General features: G+C 31.4%; 1 protein-coding gene across 6 annotated transcripts in view; it reads left to right on the top strand.

Moving 5' to 3' along the window:
* The window catches only part of LOC124369898 (unconventional myosin-XVIIIa), a 145,279-nt gene that overhangs the window by 106,974 nt on the left and 13,721 nt on the right, over nucleotides 1-24,584 (top strand). For all 6 annotated transcript variants that reach the window (XM_046828054.1, XM_046828053.1, XM_046828057.1 and 3 more), the window contains 10 exons: nucleotides 8,655-8,774; nucleotides 8,940-9,188; nucleotides 9,765-9,919; nucleotides 11,108-11,231; nucleotides 12,247-12,396; nucleotides 13,266-13,431; nucleotides 15,148-15,401; nucleotides 18,431-18,628; nucleotides 19,820-20,080; nucleotides 23,279-23,610. In XM_046828054.1, the coding sequence (XP_046684010.1) occupies nucleotides 8,655-8,774; nucleotides 8,940-9,188; nucleotides 9,765-9,919; nucleotides 11,108-11,231; nucleotides 12,247-12,396; nucleotides 13,266-13,431; nucleotides 15,148-15,401; nucleotides 18,431-18,628; nucleotides 19,820-20,080; nucleotides 23,279-23,610 (2,009 nt within the window). The remainder of the gene's footprint in view (nucleotides 1-8,654; nucleotides 8,775-8,939; nucleotides 9,189-9,764; nucleotides 9,920-11,107; nucleotides 11,232-12,246; nucleotides 12,397-13,265; nucleotides 13,432-15,147; nucleotides 15,402-18,430; nucleotides 18,629-19,819; nucleotides 20,081-23,278; nucleotides 23,611-24,584) is intronic.

Below are 24,584 nucleotides of genomic sequence, written 5' to 3'. Positions count from 1 at the left end.
TTCAACCAAAAATATATTTAGTTAACTTTATTTTAATATAGACAAAAATTGCAATAAAGGCAGGAAACACAAGTTTTGATCTAGTTGAAAGAAACAAAATGAATGGTGCAAATATATACACTATATTGAATAATTATAAAAATAAACAAACATAAAGGAAAATATTCATTTTTTAATCGTTGAAAAAAGAAAAGTTTTTCATATGATGACAGAACCAATAATAGTTTACATTATATTTTGGATTTGGAAATTAAAATAATTTAAAACTTCGTTGTAGTGTGCAAGACAGACAACACAAATACACAGGCATAGGATAAAACTAACTAAAAAAATCATTGTTACTGATTTTGGTTAGCTAATTTTTACTGATTTATATGAGTTTTGTGTTCAATAGAGCATTAGATTTTTATTTGCTCAGTAATTATTCATCCAATGATAACAAATAAATTTACTTGATTAACCCTATATACTTTTTTCATCTCACTATTGAATTTTTGGTTCATTTATTTGTATTTTTTTAATTATAATAATTCCAGATAGTTTAATTTATTATTTCCTTTAACTTTAAATGCGTGCAACTTTAAACAACAAGAATTTACTAAAATAATGTTATAATTGTCCTGAGTTGTATCAATACTAACTCTCGTGGCCAAAATGATACAGGAAATCCCAGTGCTTCAGCACTGTTTACAGTAGGATTACAAGAAATGCTATGAGTCATGAGGGAGCCAAGTTTTATAAACACTTCTCATAATGGATGACTATCTTGTATAACTAGAAGTGTTTAGTTTAGATTGCAAACTTGTGTCAAATGTCCGAACTTTCTCTGACCAATCAATATTTAGCAGTCAATATTAATTACTAAACGTGGATGTTGCCCCTAATCCTTGTACTGCAGGTGAAAAATGTTTATGGTGTAAAACATAATTACTAGCAGAGAGTTGTCTTCAACAATCAAACACTTCAAGTTATTTTTTACACTATTAATTTGTTTTTCAAATTAAATCTGATATTTTTTATTGACTGACATTTACAAATTGAGTAACCAATTTAAGTTCCATCTTCAAGATTAAATCTGATTTGTCTTTATCAGAGCTAGTTATTTCTCTAATCAGATTCACATGCGCAGGAAATAGTAACTGAATTAACAGGATGATTCTTTTTAAAACAAACCTGAGAATTTTGAATATGAATTATACAATAATTAAATCAATCTTTTTTGAATATTGGTATTAAAACCCTTAATTATCTCTCTAGTGTGTTAGATTTAAAAAAATAGTAGTTATTATCTAAGAACCACTTAAACTGCAAAATTAAAAATTGTTTTAGTAATAATACAAAAGAAATCATTCTATATTTAAAAATGGGAGTATTGTGAATAATTAAATTTCAGTAGTATCTAACAATTTAAAATAATTCAAAATTCAAATAATTGGATGATATATAATACCATGATAAACAATTGAGGTAATACCATCTGTCAACAATGTTGAATCAGTGATGCACATTGTAAATTTACACTGGTTGGCGATCATACATATAAACATTGGTGGCACTACAGAGTTATGCATCGTCCTATTTTTGAAACAGATATATTTGGATTTCTAATAGAAATTTTGAATAACATTCTAAGTGTAAAATTTCCAATAAAGTAGGCCTGATTATGCGTCAACATTCTTATCTTAACACTTAGGGTTTTGTCTTGAAAGGCAAGAAGATCTTTTGTTAACTATATTCTAAATTTTAACTTTTAAAATATGGTATCCAATAATGTTGAACAATCTTATTACTGAAAAAGCAGCAATTCCATAGTTGTCAATAAATCTCTGAATCATTTACGATTCACTAGGCAGATTTGTTTACCAGGCACTTCCGTTCTTGAATTTTTAACTTTTCATCCCTTTCTGAGTGTTGCTGTACTAAATCTGAACATCTACTGATAGATAGCCTTCTTCAGGTTTTTGAAGGAGGATGCAGCATCACACCACTAAACTCAGCCATTTTAGTGTCTGTCAAGTTGTCATATCTGTAATCTGTGGTGCTGCTCCGTGATTACCGATAACTTCAACTGTGTTGCAACTTTACAACCATTCTGTACAACTGCTATTTTTATTATTTAAATAGTAATCAAAAAAGACAATAAACATGTTGCTTGTTTATTATAGATGATAATTATAAATAATATAGAAACTGGGAAAAATATATGTACTCACATGCACACACACATTGTGGAAAATCAAAAAAAGGATTCAATATAGTAATATTTCCATGTTACAATTTTTGTGTCTTATATCTCGGTTATCAAGCTTTACAAATTTTTTATTGTATTTGTATTTTTAAATTGGAATTTTTATATGCAGACTGAATTTTTATATGATCAACGTCTGTGGTTAGTTTGAACTCAATGTTATTTGAGCTGCTATCAAGATTTTTTTGTAAAAGAGAAACTAAGTAAGTTATTAAACTAGACATTATACAACATTCCTGTTATATTTTGATGCAATAAGTTATCTTGTGAAGTTTTTGTCACTCATTATAAATTGCTTTTAATGAAAATAAAACTAGTTTTTGTTCCAGTTTTAAATCAAGTTGAAGTAAGAATGTAGAGGAAATGGGATTGTTTACCGTAACCAATGCAAGTGCATACTGGTACTGCTGACTTTGTCCAGAAATAGATTTACTATTTGTTTGTTGGTAAAAGTCAGCAGCTGAAATGGGTATTTGCATTACTATTTTTGCTGTTTGTCATTTTAAGCCATACAGGATTTTTAATGATTTGTAGTATTTTTAAAGTAGGTGTTGTCATTAAAATGTAACTTTATCTTTAAATTAAATAAGTGTATGTAACGGAAACAATGTATGCAGTGCTTTTATAAAATATACAATTTATTCTTTTTATATATTTATTGCATAATAGTGGGGTTTCATAATCAAATTTCATTTGAAACTAAACAATTACATCATTCACGTTTTGCTGTAATGTTTTCTTGTTTATGATTTCCATTTTTTTTAGATGATTAATATAAATTCTCAAAATGTGTCGGAGTTATTAGTATTTATTTTTCATTGATTAGTTTAATTTTACCATTTAAAGTATCTGAGAAATCATAAAATAGTTGGAAAATGAATAATGTAACAATTTTGTCTAGAGTATATTCCCTGATCAGTAAATGTTGTAAGAAAAATCATCTGGAAAGGAGGAGTTGCAATTTATAAAGATGAATACACTCAGAATGAAACAATACTCTTAACACATAAAGTTTATTGTGAAAAACTCAAATATAAAGAAGAAAATAGCTATTTGTTTTAGGTATTTATCCCAACAGTGAAATAAACATCTCTCAAAATATTGTCAGAATGGTGTGATATTATACCACCAAGGGCTGGTATAGGCATCATAACATACAATTAATATTGATTTCTGGTGGTGCACAGTGATATAGCAAAATTACATGACATTCTCACAACATGTAAGAGTAGCACTAAGACAGTGCTTCCTCAGCTGATTGAAAGTAAGAACTAAAAAAATTGTTGTAAAGTAATATTCATGCAGATTATACAGTACAAACTGTATTGGACTTTCCTTAAACAAGAACCTTAATCACTGTAATCAAATAAATAAATAAATCTTTTTCAAGGGAAATTTCCATTTAAAACTTAATGGCGACAAAGCATTCTCTTTAAACTCAAAATGTCAGCAAATCATGTATTTCAAACTACGGACCTATTTCACTAATTTCCACTTTTTATAGTATTTGAAAAATTTTACTCTTTAGACTTTTGAATAATCTTAAATAGAATGATTTTGTCTCTTAAAATAAACATTGTATTGCACATCATAGATCAAGAGCAAGTGGTTGGTTTCAAGATTAATTCAGTGGAGGAACGCAAATTGTAGAGATCTCAATAAAATCTGACCCTCTCCTAATAAAAGACTTGTTTCACAAGGCTCAATGTTAGGTTATAACCTCTCTATAATAATGTTTGTGGATAATGTCCTAAAGTAACTAGAATAACACTGCTATGCTGGTGATACAGTGCTATGAAATGGAAACCAAAATGTTGAGAGTATAAAGATTGCACCATATTAGTGTCATGGTATTTGTAATTACACTTTCTTATCTATTTATTTTTTATACATATTTAACACCATTTAATTCTTGTTTATAAGAATACTGTTGATTTTTGTAATAAAAAAAAACTTTTTACTCATTAATATTTTTATTTCAGATTTTTAAACATGAAATACTTTTTCTAAAGTTAATGATAACTACAAAAGCTTAAGTTTAATTTCAAACAGTTGTTAAAATGAGTATACTCTCTATATAACAATAAATTGTTCTTCCATTTCTTACACTTAAGCTATATTCTATACTGTTATTTCCAAGATGGTAGAAGATGTTTTAATAATGAATTTTAACTACTTGTTACATACACATCAAATATGAAATTATTGTTAATTTTAGTTCTGTTAGCATTTTTAATATCTTGATTTGTTAAGAATTAGGGTAAAGTTGTGGAGGGTTTGTCTTGTGTAGAATATGTATGTGTAAGTAAGTATAAATAGGTGAAACGGTTAGCCTGGTTTGAAATGTCAAACACTGAAGTAGGTGAGCTTCAAATAGTTTTAACCTAGAGATGTACTACCAAATAACAATAGCTTGCCTTGTCTACTGGCATGTCGTATGTCATTGGTGCACTCCCAGTGCTGTCTCGTTTTACCTTTATTTTCTTGATAAGTAACTTATTATTGTAAAAACCTATAAACCAAGTTCTGTAAGGTTTTTCTTGATAATCCATCCTTCAAATTTTAAAGTAAAATATTGTCGTCCTCCTGATGATAAATGTAAGTTATTTTGTGATAATGTTTCTCTCCATACTGCAAGATAGGACTCTTATAGGAAGGATTATAGGATTTCAGACATTTGCCATCATTATATATAACAATAAAAAATTGTGTTTCAGGAATATCTATCCTCTAATTCTGGTGTCAAAAAAGCTTAAGACATACGGTTAAGGATACACAAAAATTTTGACTCAAAATTTGTAGGGATGAACTCGTTAGAGTCTAATTTTAAGTGAATGTCACAAATGTGAAAATGCCCGAAATTGTACTGTTCTTTCAAATTATTCATTGTCAGTAACATCCTATCGATAGTTGATTATCTCTTTCTTATTTATAGAGGAGGGATTTCATTATGATAAATAATAAAAATAGCTTTATAAATCACCAATAAAGTTAAATTTAAGTATACTATACTAGGATAGGTAGCTCTAAAGAGATTTGGGAGTGTCAATGGGGGAAGGTCTAAGACGTTGGACTTTGGATCGGAGTTAGAGATAGGGCGGGTTCAAATCCTGTCTGTTACCTTTGAACTTTTTATAAGTACCATTGACCTTTGTACTGTATTAAATCATCCCTTATTCTGTTTTATAATATCCTTGGACAGGCCAGTGGCCCATTAGGACAGGCAGAATAAGAAGTAATAGGATGTAATAAGTAGTAGGATTTTTTATAAACAAAGCACATAGTTTTAATATAGTGAATCTCACAAAGTGGTTTACACATTTATTTTTTGTTTGTGTTTCTTGTTTGTCAGCAAGTTTTCTTTGAAACTTCTTTCATTACTTGATTTAAGAGTTCTTTTAATGATATTCTTTTAATATACTTAACAATTTCAAGACAACATACATTTCTCTATATAATTTTATTATAATAATAGCAACCATTAAGAATGTGTATTCTGTTTCTATTGTTTGTTTTCTTAAAACAGATATATTTTTACCAAAATATCACAGTTTACTGCATGATAGCTGAACTGGGTGTTAATTTTACTACAATATTAAAAAACCACAAGGAACTTAAGTAAACACTTAACAGAACTTAAAAATTAAGTTGTCTATTGCCATTTGAAGTATGCAGTAACATTTAAATACATCAATAACATTTTTATGAGCAGGTAAAAAAATTTTGACATGAAAACAAAATTGATTAGTTAAAAAAATATCTGAAGTTTTAAACATGAGGGTGTACAGTCATGTGCAATGTGCGAAACACATTGGTTAAACAGATGTTGCAATAAATCATAACACTGATCTAGACCAAATCGTATATGCCACAAAACCTGCACTTATTGGTTACTGCATGAAATGTAAAAAAATTGAAGTAATTATATTAGTAATCAGTATTGTTATTTGCCATTGACCTTATCATATACAGGAATAAGCTTTGTCAATCCTTAAAACTAAATACCAAAATATGTAAAAGACCACAAACACATATTTCCCAAGTCTAATCCTAATACCTAATTTTTCTGATGCGAACCTATACAGATTTTGAAACTAAAAAGTTATTTAGATATCGTTCTCTAAAAACTTCCCTATTGTGTAATACCAATGTTCAACAAGCCAATCATATCAAGCTTTCTTAAATCTACGTGTTAAAACTAGTCTGGCTGATCGAGGAAGCTTATAAAAAAATGTTTATAGAATTATAAGTATGACTCAGGATTGATTTTGAAAGTCTACATTGCGGTGCGTTTAAATTATATTTTATTTTAATCTATTATTGTGGCTGTGATATCGATATTAAAGTATCCAAATTTAATTTTTGTATGATTTAAAACCGTTGCATGTATAAACTATAAACAGATAGTATATTATATTGCTTGAACAGAGGTCTAAATTGCTGCTCAGGGCCTGCCCTGCTATAACACTTACTGCCTTTTTCTGAGAAATGAGCAGAATATTCCCATAACATTATATCATATTTTCAAATGACACTGGAAAAGACTGAAATAAATAGTTCCTAAATATTCAGTTTGAATTACAGGTTTAATTTTATATAGTAAGTACAAAATCCTTCATAACTTAAGATTTACTTCATTTATACGTGGAGTGCAGGTTAATTTTGTATCCAGATGAATTCCTTGAACTTTGACTAAAGATAAGTAATTTTCTATATTACTGATGTTGAAAATAATCTACTTTGTTTTGTTGGTGTTTAATGTCAATTTATTTGCTTGAAACCAAATTTGTGCTACTTTTTCAATAGTAAATCTAGATTACAATTAACCCTCCATCAGGCGCTTAAAATTAGAAACACCATCAGGCGCTCACGGAGGTTTCCTCCAGGTTAGCGAATAATGGGTATCATAGTCGTTTAAACTGTTTTTATTTGTTTAAATATTCATACTGATTTAATTACAATGTAATATATTAATTTTTAGAAATTAAATAAAAATTAATCTCTTATGTAATGTATTTTTCAAATAAGAAATTCAAAATCTTAAAAAACGTTATTGTATAAAATAACAACATGATTTATTTTAAGGAATAATGCAATTAATGGTAAAAATGTTTAACCTACTGATAATATATGGAAATTAACTTTTTCTAGTTTTAACTTCTTACAAAAACAACTTACTTCAATTCTTGAGATATTATACAATTGTAATGTTAATTATTACTCTGAAATAAAAATGTATTCTTTATTAAAAATATTTTTAAACACTACACAAAGTTTCAAAACAATTTCCTTCTGGTTTTTATAACGACAATGTTCACTCCATAAACAGTACTGAAATGTTCCCTAGCACACGGGTACTGTACTGACAAGTCTCTCGTCTTCATTCTCCATTTCACAAAATTCAAATAAAATATATTTTAAAACCCTAAAAGAAACCATCCCAGGTCACACATTTAGGCGCACACGGATTATTACTCCATAAAAAGTGAACACAATAAGGCGCTCACGGAGATTTCGTCCAAGCACTACAAACACAACATCGGGCGCTCACGGAGGATTCGTCCAGTCTCGCAAGGAAGTAGACCTCATACTGACAGATTTTGACAAAGATAAGCGGGAGGCTATTGTTTCGCTTCCACGAAAGATGCTCGTGAAGTACACTGTGGGAAACGACTGCCAACATCAGAAAAGTAGTACTATTTTTAATAATAAATAATACACGGAGGAAAACTCCGTTTAGCGCCCGATGTAGGGTTAAAATAAAACTCACATTTTTAGCTTTAGTCTCCTTCTAAAATATATATATCTTTGGCGAAATAAAGATTTGTTTGAATTGAAAAAAATTGGTTAAAAGCCTATGTCATACTTATACTCGCTCAGCTGGCTGAGTATTCTCAGTCTCATGAGGTATCTCTTCCAGAATGTCAGAGTACTTCTGTGTTGTAGGATTAAGCAAGAGTAGTACCTTTTTAGAGTTTTTTTGACACTTCAATTTTACTGTGAAAGATGCAGATAAAAAAAACTCTACACTGACTTTATCTTTCATCTGATTAACTCCCTTGCATCATCCTGCTGTTTCACCAGCACTTGTGCTACCGTAACATAACCGAAGTTCTCTGTGATAAGTTTGTAATTTGTTGGCTGTTCAATATTCAAAATGTTTGTATTAAAAAGCATGGTCTCGGACCAAAGTCAGTTTTGGTTTAACATCTGTTAATTGAAGATGGTCCTCAACAGGGAGGCCCAAATATTTAAAGAATGTAATTATGTAAGCATAATATCTAAATATTAGTTCACCTAAGATTAAGAAAACTGACAGCGTAAACATAAGTACTAAGAATAAAGATAATTTTTTGAATGCATTGTGGTGTTTTTTATTGACTACATGTTTGATTGAATGTTGCAGCTGAGTGAGCTGACGATGGACCTGGCGGAGGAGCACTCCTCGGCAACCTTGGCCAACCAAAGACTCAAGATAGAGAGTGCAGAGAAGATGAGATTGGAGAAGGAACTTGATGAAATACAGGTCAGTATCTAGATATTGCAGGGCATAAGTTATAGCCTGCCCAAAACATATATACGTATTTTAAAATGTTTTATATTCTGAGATGAATTTCTCTTGCGTGTCATAAACAGTCGATTAGTTTGTATACTGCATAAATCTTCATTGTTGTCTGATTGACCTTGACAGAAAGAGCGGAAGCAGTTGCAAGAAAGCAGTGACAGACTGGAGATGGAGCTGTTGTACAGTCAAGGACACAGCGGGGCAGTGAATGGCTCGGAACTAGACGTAGACCTGGAGGGTGATGAAGACACTGCGTACAAGCAGCGGTATGAGCGTGCAGTGCGAGAACTGGAGTTCACACGACGCAGGTTGCAGCAACAACATCAAGATGACTTGGAGCAACTCATCGCTCTCAAAAAGCAACTTGAGAAAAAGGTGTCCTTAGTATAAATTATAATTCTCTGAGGGAAAACAAGAATTTGTGTTCTCTCCTATATAATTTCAATATAGATTTCAAATTTATCTCTCGGTTTACCTTTTTTGATAGTAAAATTTAAACAGTCCTAAACAAATAGTCACAGATTATGTCTTGTTTGATTTTACTGTACTTTTAGTTACATTGACATCTCAGTAAATAAACTCATTTGTCTTAATAATGAAATAAGATTGTTATATCAAAGACTTCTATTTTTGTTGGTTTTTTTTATATAAACAACATATCAACATGGTTTTTGACATTGGTTAAAAATATGTATTTGAAAATAATATTTTAATATTTAAGGCTATTGATCATTTTAATGTGTTAAAAAACACATGCATCTGGCAATTTTTTATTGTGCCTTTGAAACCTCATATGGGCTGTTGTATTCTTTGGTTATTTTAATTTTTTTAACGCTTTTTTTCTTAATTGGTTTTCAATTTATCTCTTTGTATTTTTCAATACTGAAGTGTTGCACATAAAGAAATTTTCAAATTTTATGGGAAGTGACAAAATAGGATTATTGGTTCCAGTTATCAGACGCCTATGAGGAAGTGGAAGAGCAGAGGCAGGTGGTGGGCCAGTGGAAGAAGAAGGTGCAGAAACTCACTTCCGAAATGAACGACTTACGACTTCTCCTCGAAAGACAGACCTCGAGGAATGATATGCTTGAAAAGAAACAAAGAAAGTAAGTAGAAGTGGTTATTGTATGTGTATTACACACACACACACACACCTCTTTTAACATGCACAAGTGTAAATAGTACAGTACAAGGGGGGTTAGGAAATGGGTCTGATTTTTGGTGGGGGAGAGATTTATTTGTACTTCCCTGTCTGCTCCTTTATTTTTCAAAGCTGTTTTTCTCATGCCAAGGTCACTTTATCTTACCATCTATAGGCATTTTTAGTTACTGCATTCAGTAAAGTCACTTATATCATGCGATTACTACAAAGTACAGACTTCGTTTAGTCTGTTGTTGGATTCCAGACCATGAGCGAATCATTGGAAATGAAAGGGCTGATGCTGTAACATACTTGGGTTCACATCCAACATGACAGACATGTGTTATGTAGAATTCCTAAGTGTATAGACTTTAGAGCTGTCCCAAACTCAAAGCACACTGAATACTCTAGAGTATGGATAGTTTTGCCGGACTTACGGATGTGTAAGCTTAATCTTCATTTATCTTCCCAATGGAGTAAATCTGATCTTTCAGATTTCAGATTCAGATTCTTAATTTTACATATTCACAGAGAACAGAACAAAAGTTTAGTGTTTATGTTACAGGAAAAGTGTATTAGTCAGTGTATGTAAATTATTCTCTATGTCTTCTCTCCATAATATGTTTATCTTCTCGGATAGTGGCTGTAATTACAAACCATGGGTATCTGAGGAAATATCTCCACAAAGTGGATACCTCTGTAGATAATTGAGGCAGATGAAACTGTGTACCACTTATTTGACTCTCCTGTATTAGGGATTGTTTTGCCATCTTAGAGACTTTGCGTACGGATGGTAAGACCTCACTCAGGGAGATCTGATCGGTTCTTTTTGGGGTTTAGAAGGACTGCTGAAATTTTAAACTGAGACAAATGATTTCATAACTTCTGAGTGCTTTATTCCAAAGACCCAAGTGTTTGACCAGAAGAAAAATCCAACACATTTTCATATACCCCATGCCACGCCTACATGTTTATATTTTATAAATAAACTGTATGTTATTTAAGAAAATAAGGTTTTATTTTTTGTGCTAAACAATAGATTACTGTTGACTTCCCCCACAATTTTTTATAAACGTTTATTGCAGTTTTAAAGTGTTCATTGCTGTAGGTGGTATTTTTATTTCTGTATGTTAAGCCTCTAACTGTTTGACAGATTTGATACAGAAATACAGCTACTGACAGATGAGCTACGACAGGAGAAAGCCAACAAAGACAGATCAATGAGAGAGAAGGAGATGGCTTTGGCTGACAAGTATACCATGGAGCAGAATCTTAGCGTGAGTTTATGATCTCTTTAATTAAGAAAGAAATGTTTACTCTAAATTTGCATCTGATATCAGATCCAAAAACCAATAAATTTGTATCATAGCTGAGTTAGGTGTATATGATTATAAAGTTTAAAAATGATTGAAGAACAGTAGTTTTTACTAAGAATATGCTTTACCTAATATTGTGGTTCAGAAAATAATATCTCACTATATTATTTTATTCACTTGAATATTTATTTGTTATCTACATCAACATGAACCAAGTTAATAGGATTTATTTTCTTCAGAAAATTCACTAAGTACTTCTATATCAACAGGGAAAGGAGAATTGACGATTTATTAATCATATCTGTATCACTAGTGCTGAGACAATCATATATAAGACATATTTTTAAGAGGTTAAATGTAAGAAAGGACCATATGGTCCTAATTTCGCCTCAATAAAGAAGTGTTTCTTTCTTTTTCTTTTTTTTAATATATATATATATATATATATATATATATATCACTTATATGCAAAACTAACCATGCCTCGCCTTGCCCCCTCAAATCCTTCATAACAAAGTATTTAATATACTAAATTAATCTTTTTTACTTATTTATTGTTTTAGTTTAATATTAAATTGTTACCAGATCCTTTTTTTTAATTACTATAGTTACTTCACTTTGAATTTAATTCAATTGATCCATCATTTTCTGTTTATTTCCTTGAAAAATTAAATATATAGTAAATCTTATGATCTATCATTAATGTATTGATGGTTCTTTTAGTATATTTTATCATTACTCATCTTTTTTCTATATTTTACTTTTAAACACACTCTGTACATTGTACAAAGTGTATTCAACTGTTCATTAATTTTTTTCATTTTCTGTTTAAAATTATTTTTATAGAAATACACACCACTTGGGGCTGAGGTTTTGTTCAATAAAAGAAGAGAAAACAAATGTAATAGAATTAAAATCTATAAGTTATTATTTTTCTTGAGTTTGAAAATTATATTATGTCAGCATTTGTTTTCAGGCTGTGAAGCTAGAACTGGAGCTAAAGGAACAGAAAGTAAACAGTTTGACATCAGAAATCAATGAACTCACCTTCGGTGGCAACACTGAGGAAGAAATAGGCCAGCTGAAGAAAGCTAAACACCAGTTGACTAACAAATTGAAGGAACAGGCAAGTTTTATTTTTACTAAACAGTAAGTCTTTTTTATTGAGAAAGAACAACACTTTTGTCAATCCTTGAAGTGGTGCTCATAGCAATCTAGTGGTGGACTGTCATCAAGTTTAATATCTGCATGTATGGGGTTTATTTACATGCTTTCACGTTATATAACCTGAATGAGCCCAACTGCGATAGAATTCATATGGTTGCAAAGAAGAAAATATCAGACATCTCAGATAATTATTTTTAAATATTTTGTTAAATAGCAGTTGTTTGTATATAAGCAATATATAACAACTTAAAGAATTTTAAAGACAACAGGAATACCATTGTCCTGTTTTTATCAACCTAATATTCAAAGGTATATTTTTCAAATAATAATGTTGAAAGGGATTAAAAAGGATTATTTATTTTATTAATTGGTTTTATATACAAACCAAAAATGGTTGAGAACTTTACAACGTTTGTCAATAAAAGACAGAAAGTTTCTTTAGCAGAATTTATTTGATTTTTTTTTATTTCAAATAATCAGAAAAAATGTAGAGTTTTTACTTTTTCAAGGTATCCTCGAAGAAGAAGATATATTACTGTCTATATTATAAAATTGTAATAATGAAGAAGGGGGTTAATGCTTTTTAAAGTTATTGAACATAAATTTTATTTAAAACAATTGTTTTTATCTTTCATAAATGAAGATTGAATAAATCTTAATTTATAACTCTCATAGCACTTGTTCAGAGTTAACTCCCCACAAAAGTACAAAATTGCATACTCAAAATCTTGATCAAATTTAAATAGTTGATAAAGCACGTTTAAAAAATATCAAGTTATTGCTGTACTTATGTTTTCAATTCTGAATCTGCTCTCTTATGTTGTTCAGGAAGAGGAGCTGGATGACTTGGCTGGTCAAGTACAGTTGCTGGAAACTGCTAAACTGAGGCTAGAGATGAGTCTGGAGCAGGTTCGGAAAGAGAACAAGAAGGAACTTGCCCAGAGAGACGAGGAGTTGGAGGAAGTGCGCTGTAATGTTCAGAAGAAAGTCAGAGGTATTTACTATCACGTGGAGTGCCTTAACTCTAGAACTGGCATGCATTTTAGCCTTAACTGGCAGAGCATTTTAATCCCTTGCGCAGAGCTAAACAAAAAGTAACTGCAAAATCAATTACTACGCAAGACATAATATGTTATATAATTTTATTCAGAGTAAAATACAATATGTTTTAAAAGAAATACAATTATGTTTACCTTTATATTCATGGATGTATGGTGCTGTGAAGCTGAAACTTTATTTTATAAAAACCTTTTTTAATTTTCTGCAGCCCATAGAAGTCACTAAACACTTTAAATTTTAAAATCCAAAGTATAAAAAATATTCAGGTTCTTATAATGATCAAGAAAATAAATCCTTATACTTAAAAAAACAACGTGAAACTAAAACAGGAAAGAATTCAGCTGACTCAAAGAGCAACATCTGTCAAGATTGCATAGCACGCCAGACATCTTTAGCTTTCAGTAAAACATAAATATGTTTTATGTATGAAAGTGAGTACATTAAAAGAAATCACGGAATCTGCTGAATACAATGATATAATCTTTATTACAATCCGTACGAAGTTTGTTCAACATATAAAGTTTAATGCGTCGCAAATTACGTCTTTGCCAGTTCCAGAGTCAACTTATTTGTATCCGCTATTCTCACCTGGCAACTGTAACCTCCTTCAGCTTGTAAATGGAACCTTGGGTGGTTCTCCCATAAGATATTGAGTTTATAATTGTCAAGCTGTTTCAGCAATTTTTTGACTGAAGTATATTTGGTCATATCCATGCAAGTAACTCAAAAAAGCAGTAGTTTTATTCTCAATGGACATTTGTTACCTATTTTGAATTTAATATAGTTTCTTGTTATTATCATAGATTCGGATTTCAAATGGAGTGGTCATTCTAATCAGGTTTGGTGCATGCTAGTGATGGGCAAATTCGATTCTTAATCTTGAGAAATCAATTCCTGATTCTTAAATTTTGAATCTTATTAGCTTTTTAACCTAAGTATAATTTAAACAATGGTCGGACCAGTCGCATGCATTTTGACATTCGAGAAAAGACTGGTCCGGGCTTAGCTGGGCTGATCTAGTTACAGTCGTGCTGCGTATTGTACAAATTTATCTAGTGGCTTATTTCCTGCAAACAATACACATATGAATTTGTTTTACCACTAAAGTGATTCTGCTAAAAAATATGCAAAGCAATTATCACAGAAGTATCTTTCCCATGAAGCATGTTTAATGCTCTGAAATGGTCATTAAGCGTTTTCACAGCCAGAAGGAAAAATAATTAAAACAAGTGGTCTAATATATTGAACTGTGACATTAAAATAATTTACCCTTTGACTGGTGATAATAAATAGGCCTGATGTCCTTCAAATTATCAGCTGAGCTATTAAATACATACCCTACAATCAGAGTATGAATATCTATAAATAATATAATATAAATATGTTTTGTATTTTACAATCTTTGATATAAAGACATGCAGTGTTACACATAATAACATTTTAAATGTAAACTAATTCATAATAAATTAAATCCTGATAAACTAATCAAATGTACAAGAGAATGCAAGACTCGTATATATATATATATTTTTTTTTAATTGTAGTAATTGAATCATAATCTGTAATATAAAAGAGTGCATGGTAATGAATAAATGTCTTTAATTTTTATAAAAATATACTCTATCTAAAATTGTGGTATGTTATAATTCAGCTCTGGAGTGCCAATTGGAGAATGAACATGAAGAGCGGACATTGCTGCTGCGAGAGCGTCACGAGATGGAGAGGCGGCTGGCAGAGTACGAGGAGCGAAATCACTCAAGGAATCACAGTGACCAGGAAATGCTGAACAGACTGAAGAGGGATCTCAAACGCACCAAGGCCTTGCTGCGGGATGCGCAAACTACAATAGAACAGTCTCGGACAGATACACCCAACAAAGCACTCATCCGTCAGCTTCGAAATCAGGTCAGCAAAATTATAAACAAGAGGCTTGTAAATAGATTTAGTAGGAATTTATAGTCTTGTTGTAAAGTCAGTGATCATATATTTGTCTCAGGTTCATGAAGGGTAAGGGAAAATAGTTTTAATGCCATTCACCTTGTCATAGAAAAGAAGCAAGGGTTGATTCTCTAGAAAACTAAATGTACTATCGTAGATTCTGCCACTTGATACCTCCTACTCAAACCTTAATAGTTTTAATGAGTTATAATACTAAAAGTTTCTTTAAATTTCCAAAGATTTCCTTAACATTATAAACTGGGATCTAGATCACTCATCTTGTTCAGCTACAGGTTAGGGAGTGCCGATGACCGAGCGGTCTGTCGTTGGACTTTAGGTCTGAGTTAGAGATAGCGCAGGTTCAAATCCTGTCTGTGACCGTTGCACTTTTTATCAGTACAATCATCCTCGTACTGTATCGACTCTCCCCCTTTATTCTGTTTGATAAGAGATCCTCGCACAGGCTAGTGGCCCATGAGGACGGACAGAATAAGGCTTAAAAGGAGATCGGCCTCTCCTTTTTCTTTTTTTAAAAAAAGTAAAAAAAAATTAATTCTCTGCGTAACACAATTAAAATTCTTTTCGGTTAAAACTTTGTAAACCTGTACGAAAATATCTAGACTGTTCTCGGATCTCTTTGTTGCATACAACAAATTGATCTGCCCAACTGACTATTGTGTCCACAGCGACCAAGCTCTAACATGCCAAATTTGTGTACAATGGCACTCGTACACAAGTGCTTGGCTAAAGAGCATCTGCTAATCAATGAAACAATTAAGTCTAGCAAACCCGAGCGTGGCTGCTTTTTTGATAAGTGACTGCTAAGAGATCCTGTTGTTGCAAGTAATCTGCCTACCCAACCGTTGGTGGTGGTTCGAAAGTCACCTCTATAACGGTATAACGTTATAGAGGCCTAAGCCACAGGTCCCAAGGATTAGTGTTGGAGAATATTTCTTAGCTCTAACTTTGCTTAGTAAAAAAAGACATTCTGTAAGTTACTTTTAAATTTAACAGATTAATTTCTATTCATTTTTTATGTTTTCTAAAAGTAAGTATTTGATCATATAAAATTTACAAGTTTATGACCATTACTGAAAAGAATGCCCCTTTATACAAGTGCCTGTTCAGCACTACAATTTTTGTACCACCACAAGAATGCTGTATGTACAGATCTGGAAGCTGTCATTTTTACCAAGCTGCTTGGGCACTGTGTTTATACGTTTATTTCATTTTGTATCACTACATATTTTTCTCATTTTGTATCTTAGCTAATCTTTATATGGTTATTTTACGTTAATAATAACCAATGTAAAATAACCATACGTTTCATGTTCATTGTTCTTTGTGGCTTGTCAAAGAACAATGTAAGTAGGTTATAGAAAATACCCTTTACATCACACTTCTTTAAGTAATACATTATATACATAATTATTGTAGTGTTGAGATTGTTGAGGATCAATTTCTCATTTTGTATTCTTTTTCTAATATTGTTGAGACTACATCAAATATTTATGTCTGCGCATTTATACATAAAAAGTTAAAAGTTAACCTTAGTAAAATACACATACAAGGTGCATTCGTACAGTAACCACTATTTTAAAATTAAACCTAAAAAAAAATAAATTTTTTTTATTTTTCATGAAAGATTGCACCACATTTACAATGAGGAAAATCATACAAAAGCATTGTTATTATGAATTGTCCCTTCTCTTTAATTTTCTCATCCACTTTGTTAATCAAGTCATCATTCACAACAGAACGCCTTCCATTTCGTGTTTCATTATTTTGGACATTTATCCATCCTTCACTGAACTGCTTAACACACACCATTCCATCACTTGTGCACTTTCATCGTAACTCATTACTCTGGTAATGAATGGATTATGGCTGCCTTAACATTCCTTGCAATCAAAAAACTAAGCAACAGAAAACCCAAAACATAAGACTAATCAACTGTAATGGTGTCAGTTTTGAGCTAATGAACTGAAGAAACAAGTAAATATGTGCCATCAGAATGCCAACAGTAGCATGGCAGTGGCATTGTGGCAAAACAGTACTTACTTTCCGTATGAGTCTCATATATTTACATGTAAACAGTTTGTAAAACGTAAGTACAGAAATATACAATTTAATACCATAATTTACATCTTAACCCTTTGAACCCCAGACCAAAATATTGATGGTGGAAAAAAACGTACCAAAATAATTTGACCTAAGAACTACCGAGAATCCCCGGAGCAGAAACAGATGTTTTGCATACTGTTTGTAAAAAATTAATACTTTTGCTAGTTTTTATGCTATTGTCTTGTATTACACACCAAAATGTCCAGAATGAAATTGTATACACAGAAAAAGATTAGTCTGAAGTATAAAAAAATGTTTAACAGCATTAAAATAATTTTAAAATATATGTATATAGATTTTTAGGCAAAAAAATTGATTTTAAGATTTTTTAATTAAAAAATAAGAAATATTTTTACTATGGGCACCCACATTTTATTTTTCTAAATTTAGTTTTGTGTATGTACAAAAAAAAATTATATTGATATCTCTAAAAATAAACTTTTTTTGAATTTTTATATAAAAGTATGCGACTTGTAAAAACCTCTAGGCGTACAACACAAAAATCACTGATATTACCTAAATAAATAAATTAGTAAATAAATAAATAAAAAAAAGTAGTATTTTAATAAAATACATATAAATATGTATTAATACTCATAAAATAAGTATTTTACGATTTCAAATAAATATGTATTAAACGCATATACCATGGCGACGATATTAAGTCGCCCGGGAATTCTCGCAACTTCATTGGCGACGATACATCGTCGCCGTGGGGATCTTCGCATATCTTCTCGGCGACGATATTTCGTCGCCTGGGGTTCAAAGGGTTAAAAATAATAATTTCTTTATTTTGATGAAAAGTACTAGTAATATTGTGGAACGGTTTAATTACTGTTATTGGCATGTACCATGGTGGTTGTGTGTGACAGCTAGAGGATGCAGAGTGTGCAAGAGCAGTGGCTGTCAAGGCCAGGCAGGCAGCAGAGGGAGAACGCACAGAGGCACTGGCCACTCTCGAAGATGCCACCAGAGCACGCACTGAGGCCGAGGAACGAGCATCGGCACTCATGCGAGAACGCTCACAACTTCAATCTCAGCTGGACGAAAATGAGGAGGAGCTTGCTGATGTAAATATACAGTCTTTTAATGTTTTGTTTCAATACATGTCACTGTCTAATTCCAAGGAAATGTGTGTGTGTTTTTGAAAACTTTAAGTGGTATAACTCACACATGTTTTGACTTAGGATGTCTTCAAATCTCCTTCTGTGTGTGTGAGACGCACTTCCATACTGCCATGTTATATATTTTTGGATAGAATCAATATTATTAGGAAATTAGGAAAAATTATTAGTAGTAAAGTGGAAGAATCAAACTTTGGAAGGAAACAGGATTTTTCCAGACATTTGCTATTATTTAGTGATACAAAAAATCAGTAACACTACGTTTCGAGATGTGCAATCTGATCTCTTCAGGTAAATAACCAACCTAAGACATAATTACAAACTAGTTTAAAATAAATAAATCATACCAGAGCGTTGTGACACGCGTAAGTCAGGAATCACAACCACCATGTTGTATGTCAACTTCACTAATTCTAAAACATGCACTTAATAAAAAACTAACCACAACACTAATTATCAAAACTGAACTACAGAATACAGGTCACAACAGGTCTGTTGTAGGTGGTTGGTTGACGAATGCATAATAATACATAAGAATAACCTAAGACGTTAGTTATTTACCAGAAGAAGAGATCAGATTACAGATCTTGAAACATAGTGTTACTGATTTTTTTGTATCACTGAACGATGGCAAATGTCTGGAAAAATCCTGTTTCGTTCACAATCCTTCCATCGTCAAAAACAAACTTCAAAGAAAGAACTTCTCAAGCATCTAGTTTTTTAATGGCTTTCATGATATACTGATAGCAGGTGGCTATAAAATCTTTGTATTCCTCCTGGTAAATTGAAACATTCTGGTGATTACACTGTTGTATTGAATAACCACAATGTTTGTTTACTTTTGTTTGCAGTTATTATTTATTGTTACCACAATTTGCATTTCAGTTTGCAGTCCAAATTAATATTTGTATACTTCTTTGGACATTCACAACACAATTTTGAATTGTAATATACACAGTAAACTAAAATTAAGTTGTGTATAAATGTTTTCATATTCCATGATTAGAGCCATTAAATTGAACACATATCTATAGGTAGATCTGTTTCAAGTACAATAAGTCATGTTTCTAAGAGTAATAAATATTGTTACTGGAATTAAAGTAATTTACGAAGAGTCGTGTTGGGTTGTTGTAACAGGTGCTGAAGAAATATCGCGCGACAGTGCAACAGCTGTCCCATGAGCAGATGTCTCTTCAGGAACAGGCCGGTCGTGTCGCCGAGCTGGAGGCTGAACGCGCGACCCTGCGTGAACAGCTGGCCGAGCTCAGCACCCGCGTAGAGTCCATGGAGACCCTTAATGACCCTAACTCTTCTCTGGCTGTCAAACGTCTCCAACTCAAGACCAAGGAACTGGAGAGTAAACTGGAACTTGAACAGACCACTCGCTCTAGACTTGAAGTGAGTAGTTTTCTTCAGCCAGTCTGTATTAATAATTCTTATAGTATAATTGCACTGCAATAGAGAAAAGGTGAAGCAGATATTTCTTTTAAGAGTTTGAGAAATAAATCCTAATCCTTGGATAGTATTTGAGAGCACAATAGTATATCCATATCTTGGTTAGTTTGAATCAAGAATCTTTTATTTGTAGTATTTCAACACTTGTCAGAGATCAATTAGAAGTCAGAGAAATTAATTATTAAGCTTTTTCTACTTCTTTGGGTTTCATGCAATTCGATGTAAAAGTTTTTAAACAGCCGCCATTTTAAATCCAAGTTATTTTAAATCCCTTTAATTTTAGCACCGAATCTGGTCTAAAGACGATTAAGTATACAAAATAACAATACTGTAACTGAAACGTTTACAAGCCACAAATATTTGAGTAAAAAATAACATACAGACAGATAGATGAAAAACCCACGACTGAGAAAACATGTTTATGGGAACTTACTTAAATAATCACCTCCTGAAGTTAGGAGTTGTTGTCACTAAAAACACCCTTTAAAATAATATTACTTTTGAGCTTTTGTTTAAATAATACTGTTCATTTTGGAACCATAATACAACATTAAAATGATACTTAAATACACAATATCACATCCAAATTGTGTTCGGTATTCACCAATCGGGAAAAGAATTGTTTGTGTAACTCAACTAGCTCTGTGGTCATAGTCATATTCATAATTCTTTATTAACATATTCATTGAGAGTAGTAATGAGTCATCTTAGCCTAATACATTTCCATGTTTTCATAAAATTAACAAAGAGTTATTGTAGTATTTTGTTAGTTCTTGGTTAAGGTTTGTAGTTGCCAGACTCAAATTTTTTAGACTGTAGAAAGGGTAGTTCAGCAGCTACTTGTAGATGGTCTTCCTCAGATGCTGGTTTGGTAGACTTTGATTTCATCTGGAAATATGTGCTTCTCATACATGGTCAATGGTGGACAGATAAAGCATAGTTGTTGGCTCTTATTGTGTGGAAATTGTGGATGTGAGCCTCTCTTATCAGAGGTTGTGTGTTTGAAAATGTGACAAACTCAATAATAAAAAGAGTCTGACTATCGTAAGGATGTTTGGATCTCTGAATGTATTACTACAGGAGTCCTGTGGGCCTAAATTGGAGAGAATACGAGAGAATTTGGTGTTGTAGTCCTGGTGGTCAGAGGATTAGTACAGGCTCACACTTATCGTATTAATGTATGATTTATTGGTTTTGTTTCCATAAAGATGATAATAGTATTGGTATTTTAAGTAACTTTATTAAATGATAAAACATAAACTTGGACATATCAGAAAGACCAAGTTTTATGTTTCCTATTACCTAATGAAAGATTTTTGTTGGTAGTAAGTTTATTTATTAAGGCAAAACCCAATCTTTTTTGTTTGGCTGGGTTTATATTATTCATTTAAACCTTATATCCCAGTTTAAAAGGCAATGTCTTCTGAAGAAGAATTTCCAGTAAATAGTGATGAAAAATGAAACAATTTCACCCTGTACATACAGTGTAAAACTGTATTTTGTTTTTCTACACTACCAGAGATTTTAGGCGTGGACTTCATTTAGGTATCAACAATTTTAATCACATTTGATGCAAAATTTAAATTAAATAATTTGAGTTTACAGAATGCTTATTTATAATTAAATAAATGGACTTCGCCAACAAGTTTTTTGAAGTTTGATGATTTTGGCAGACAGAACATTTTGAATATATTGTTTTAAGAAAATAAAATAATTTAGGGTAATTTATATGCAGATGTGATTTCTTGCATTTCTATACAGTTAATGGTGAACATTTTATCAAAGTTGCTAGAGAGTTAAAGAAAACAGTTTTATACAGAAACATAATATTTGAGTTCAATTACTTTTTAATTTCTTATTACTTTTTTAATTGTATTAATTTAATGTGATAAATTTCTCTAGAGATCATATACATTAGACTTATATGCAGAGTTTCGCAAAACTCAGATCATCAGTTTGATTTTTATAACTGTTTCAATTGTAACTTGTTTTAAAATTAGAAGTTTAATATTTAATAACTTTTGGAAAAGGAGTTGTAGAGAAGTGCAGTTTGTGCCATATTTAAAGTTCTAAGGGGCTAAAAACAGTGTGAATTTGTCAAAATTGTTTTTTTAGTGGTAATAAAATTATTTTTGTGTGTGGACTAAAACATGATTAACAAAAATACATGATAAACATGGAAACAATCGTTAAAGATTAATGTTTTCAAAAAACGAAAAATGGAAATATTTATGAACAACACTTATATGGAAAACTTGGGCAAACATGCATATTTGGTTAGTTAGGATTAGTGCTTACTTATTCAGACATATGTAGGCATAGATATTTTTACTCGGAAGTTCCCAATGTGGGTATTTCCATTATTTTTATACTGTAATTAAAAGAAATAATTAATGATCGCACTGTTTTCTGGAATTGACTCTTAAGATCCATCACTATTTTGCTGTCGAATCGCTTACACAATTATTACTCAGATGAATATTTTCCCTTGAGTAGACATTATACTACTCACTGGTTTCACCTGTAGCAGCTGACCATGTTTGGTTGCGTTTGTGTTAAATACTTTGGTTTCAACCTGGAATTTGAAAACTTATACTTGACCTCAATAGTCAAAGTGTTTGGAGTGATATAATCTTACAGTAAATTTTACACGATTGTAGTAATTTTGTTGAACCATAACTATTGAAATAATTATTTTCCTATAAAAAACCTAAATCTTAAATAGGTGATGAAATAAACATATAGTAATTACAACATTTGTAATGATCTCTATTTTTGAGCAATCTTACTCAGACGCAAATTTTAATACACCACAGGGCTATAAGTTTGTTGTTACACTTAAAAACTAAGTTTTTTCCAAAGACAATGATAGCAAAAAGTAGTTGATAACGTACTTTTATAAGTAAATTGGAGTTATTAAAAATAGCGTTCTGCTTTAGCTACATATATTTTAGCTTATCTATCAACAGAAACACTAGAGTGGGATTGAATATTTTCTCAACCATGTGATAGTTTTGAAAGAGGTTAGGAAGAAACCATTTATTGTAAGAATCGGCTTACTCAGAATAAGTAAATTGTCTCTTGCAAAGCTGAAGGAAATCATTACTTTAAGAGGTTTCAGTTATGAATTGTGTTTCCCAGGTGCAAATCACAAGGCTGAAAGAAAACAACGAGAGGCTTCAGTCAGACATAGAAATAGTGAAGAGTAGGGAACATTCCGCCCAGGAGAAGGCAAAGACCAGTAGTCGACAAGTCCGAGAGTTGCGAGAGGAGAACGCGATGTTAGCCAGCAAGGAGCATGAGGCGCAAGCGAAGATACGTGAGCTGGACAAGAGTGTGGAGACGGCTGAGGCAGACGCAGCAGCGGCCCGGTCAGACCTGCGGTTGGCACTGCAGAGGATAGAAGATCTCCAGTGTGCAATACAGGGAGACATGGAGGATGCAGACGATAACTCTGGTGCTTCCTCAGACAGGTACTGCCACAGTTACTTTCGCCTCAACATGTCATTTTTCAAGATATATCTTTCTATTTAATATTATCTTTTGTTTTTCATAATTAACCAACTATTCTTCCTGTTCTGTCCAACTAAGTTAAACATTTTTACTATTATTTATTCTTTGTATAAGATTATACACTGAAATGTGGGATTATTCGAAAAATATCCAAAATCTTCTTTTGTTTTTAACAATTTTTTTTAAATCTACTAATTTATAAATTAAATCTACTACTGGCATTGTTACATGTTCTAATGACTGTAGGGAATTGATTAAAGATTTAGAGCAAACAATAGTTAATGATTTTATATATAATATAATGTATATAAATTATACATTATAAATTATACCATTGTTCTTATCTCTATGATAATGTACAACAGAATGTAAATAAAAAATAAATATATAAGTATACTTTATATAGGGACATAAATAAGTTTGTGTCATTTTGGTTGTCTGAATGCCCCCTGACTTGTTGAAGTATCATGTTAGTTTTTCCAATTAACACTGGGTCAAACATTGCTTACACAATTCAATTCTTACAATATGTGGTCTCAGTGTGAAAATCAATCTTCAGTCAACATATGTTAGTCTGAAACTTGCTTTTGCCACATTTGTATGTGTTTTAACCTATCAGTGGCAATGCCTGGGTAACTGAACATTTTATAAACATGCAATAAATCGCCAATGTCCGGTTTACTGCCCGTTTTGTAAAAGTATATTTAAAATTAAAACCTTTATATTTTTACACGTATTTTATATCAGTTTGCATTAAAAATTCTTTCTGTTAAAAATGCTATATAATGTACAAATACATCTGATTAATCAGTAGCAGTGATGAAAGTTGACAATCAAAATGGCTGGTCATTAAAAAACACTGTAATATTTCAATTTTAGGTGATCATTTGACAAAAATTACTAGACATGTTGAAAATAAAGCTTTCTTTTAGTG

Source organism: Homalodisca vitripennis, chromosome X (assembly GCF_021130785.1).
Source record: "Homalodisca vitripennis isolate AUS2020 chromosome X, UT_GWSS_2.1, whole genome shotgun sequence".
Lineage (NCBI taxonomy): Eukaryota > Metazoa > Arthropoda > Insecta > Hemiptera > Cicadellidae > Homalodisca > Homalodisca vitripennis.
The sequence above is the reverse complement of the archived record's forward strand: the minus strand, read 5'-3'. Positions and strand labels throughout refer to the sequence as shown.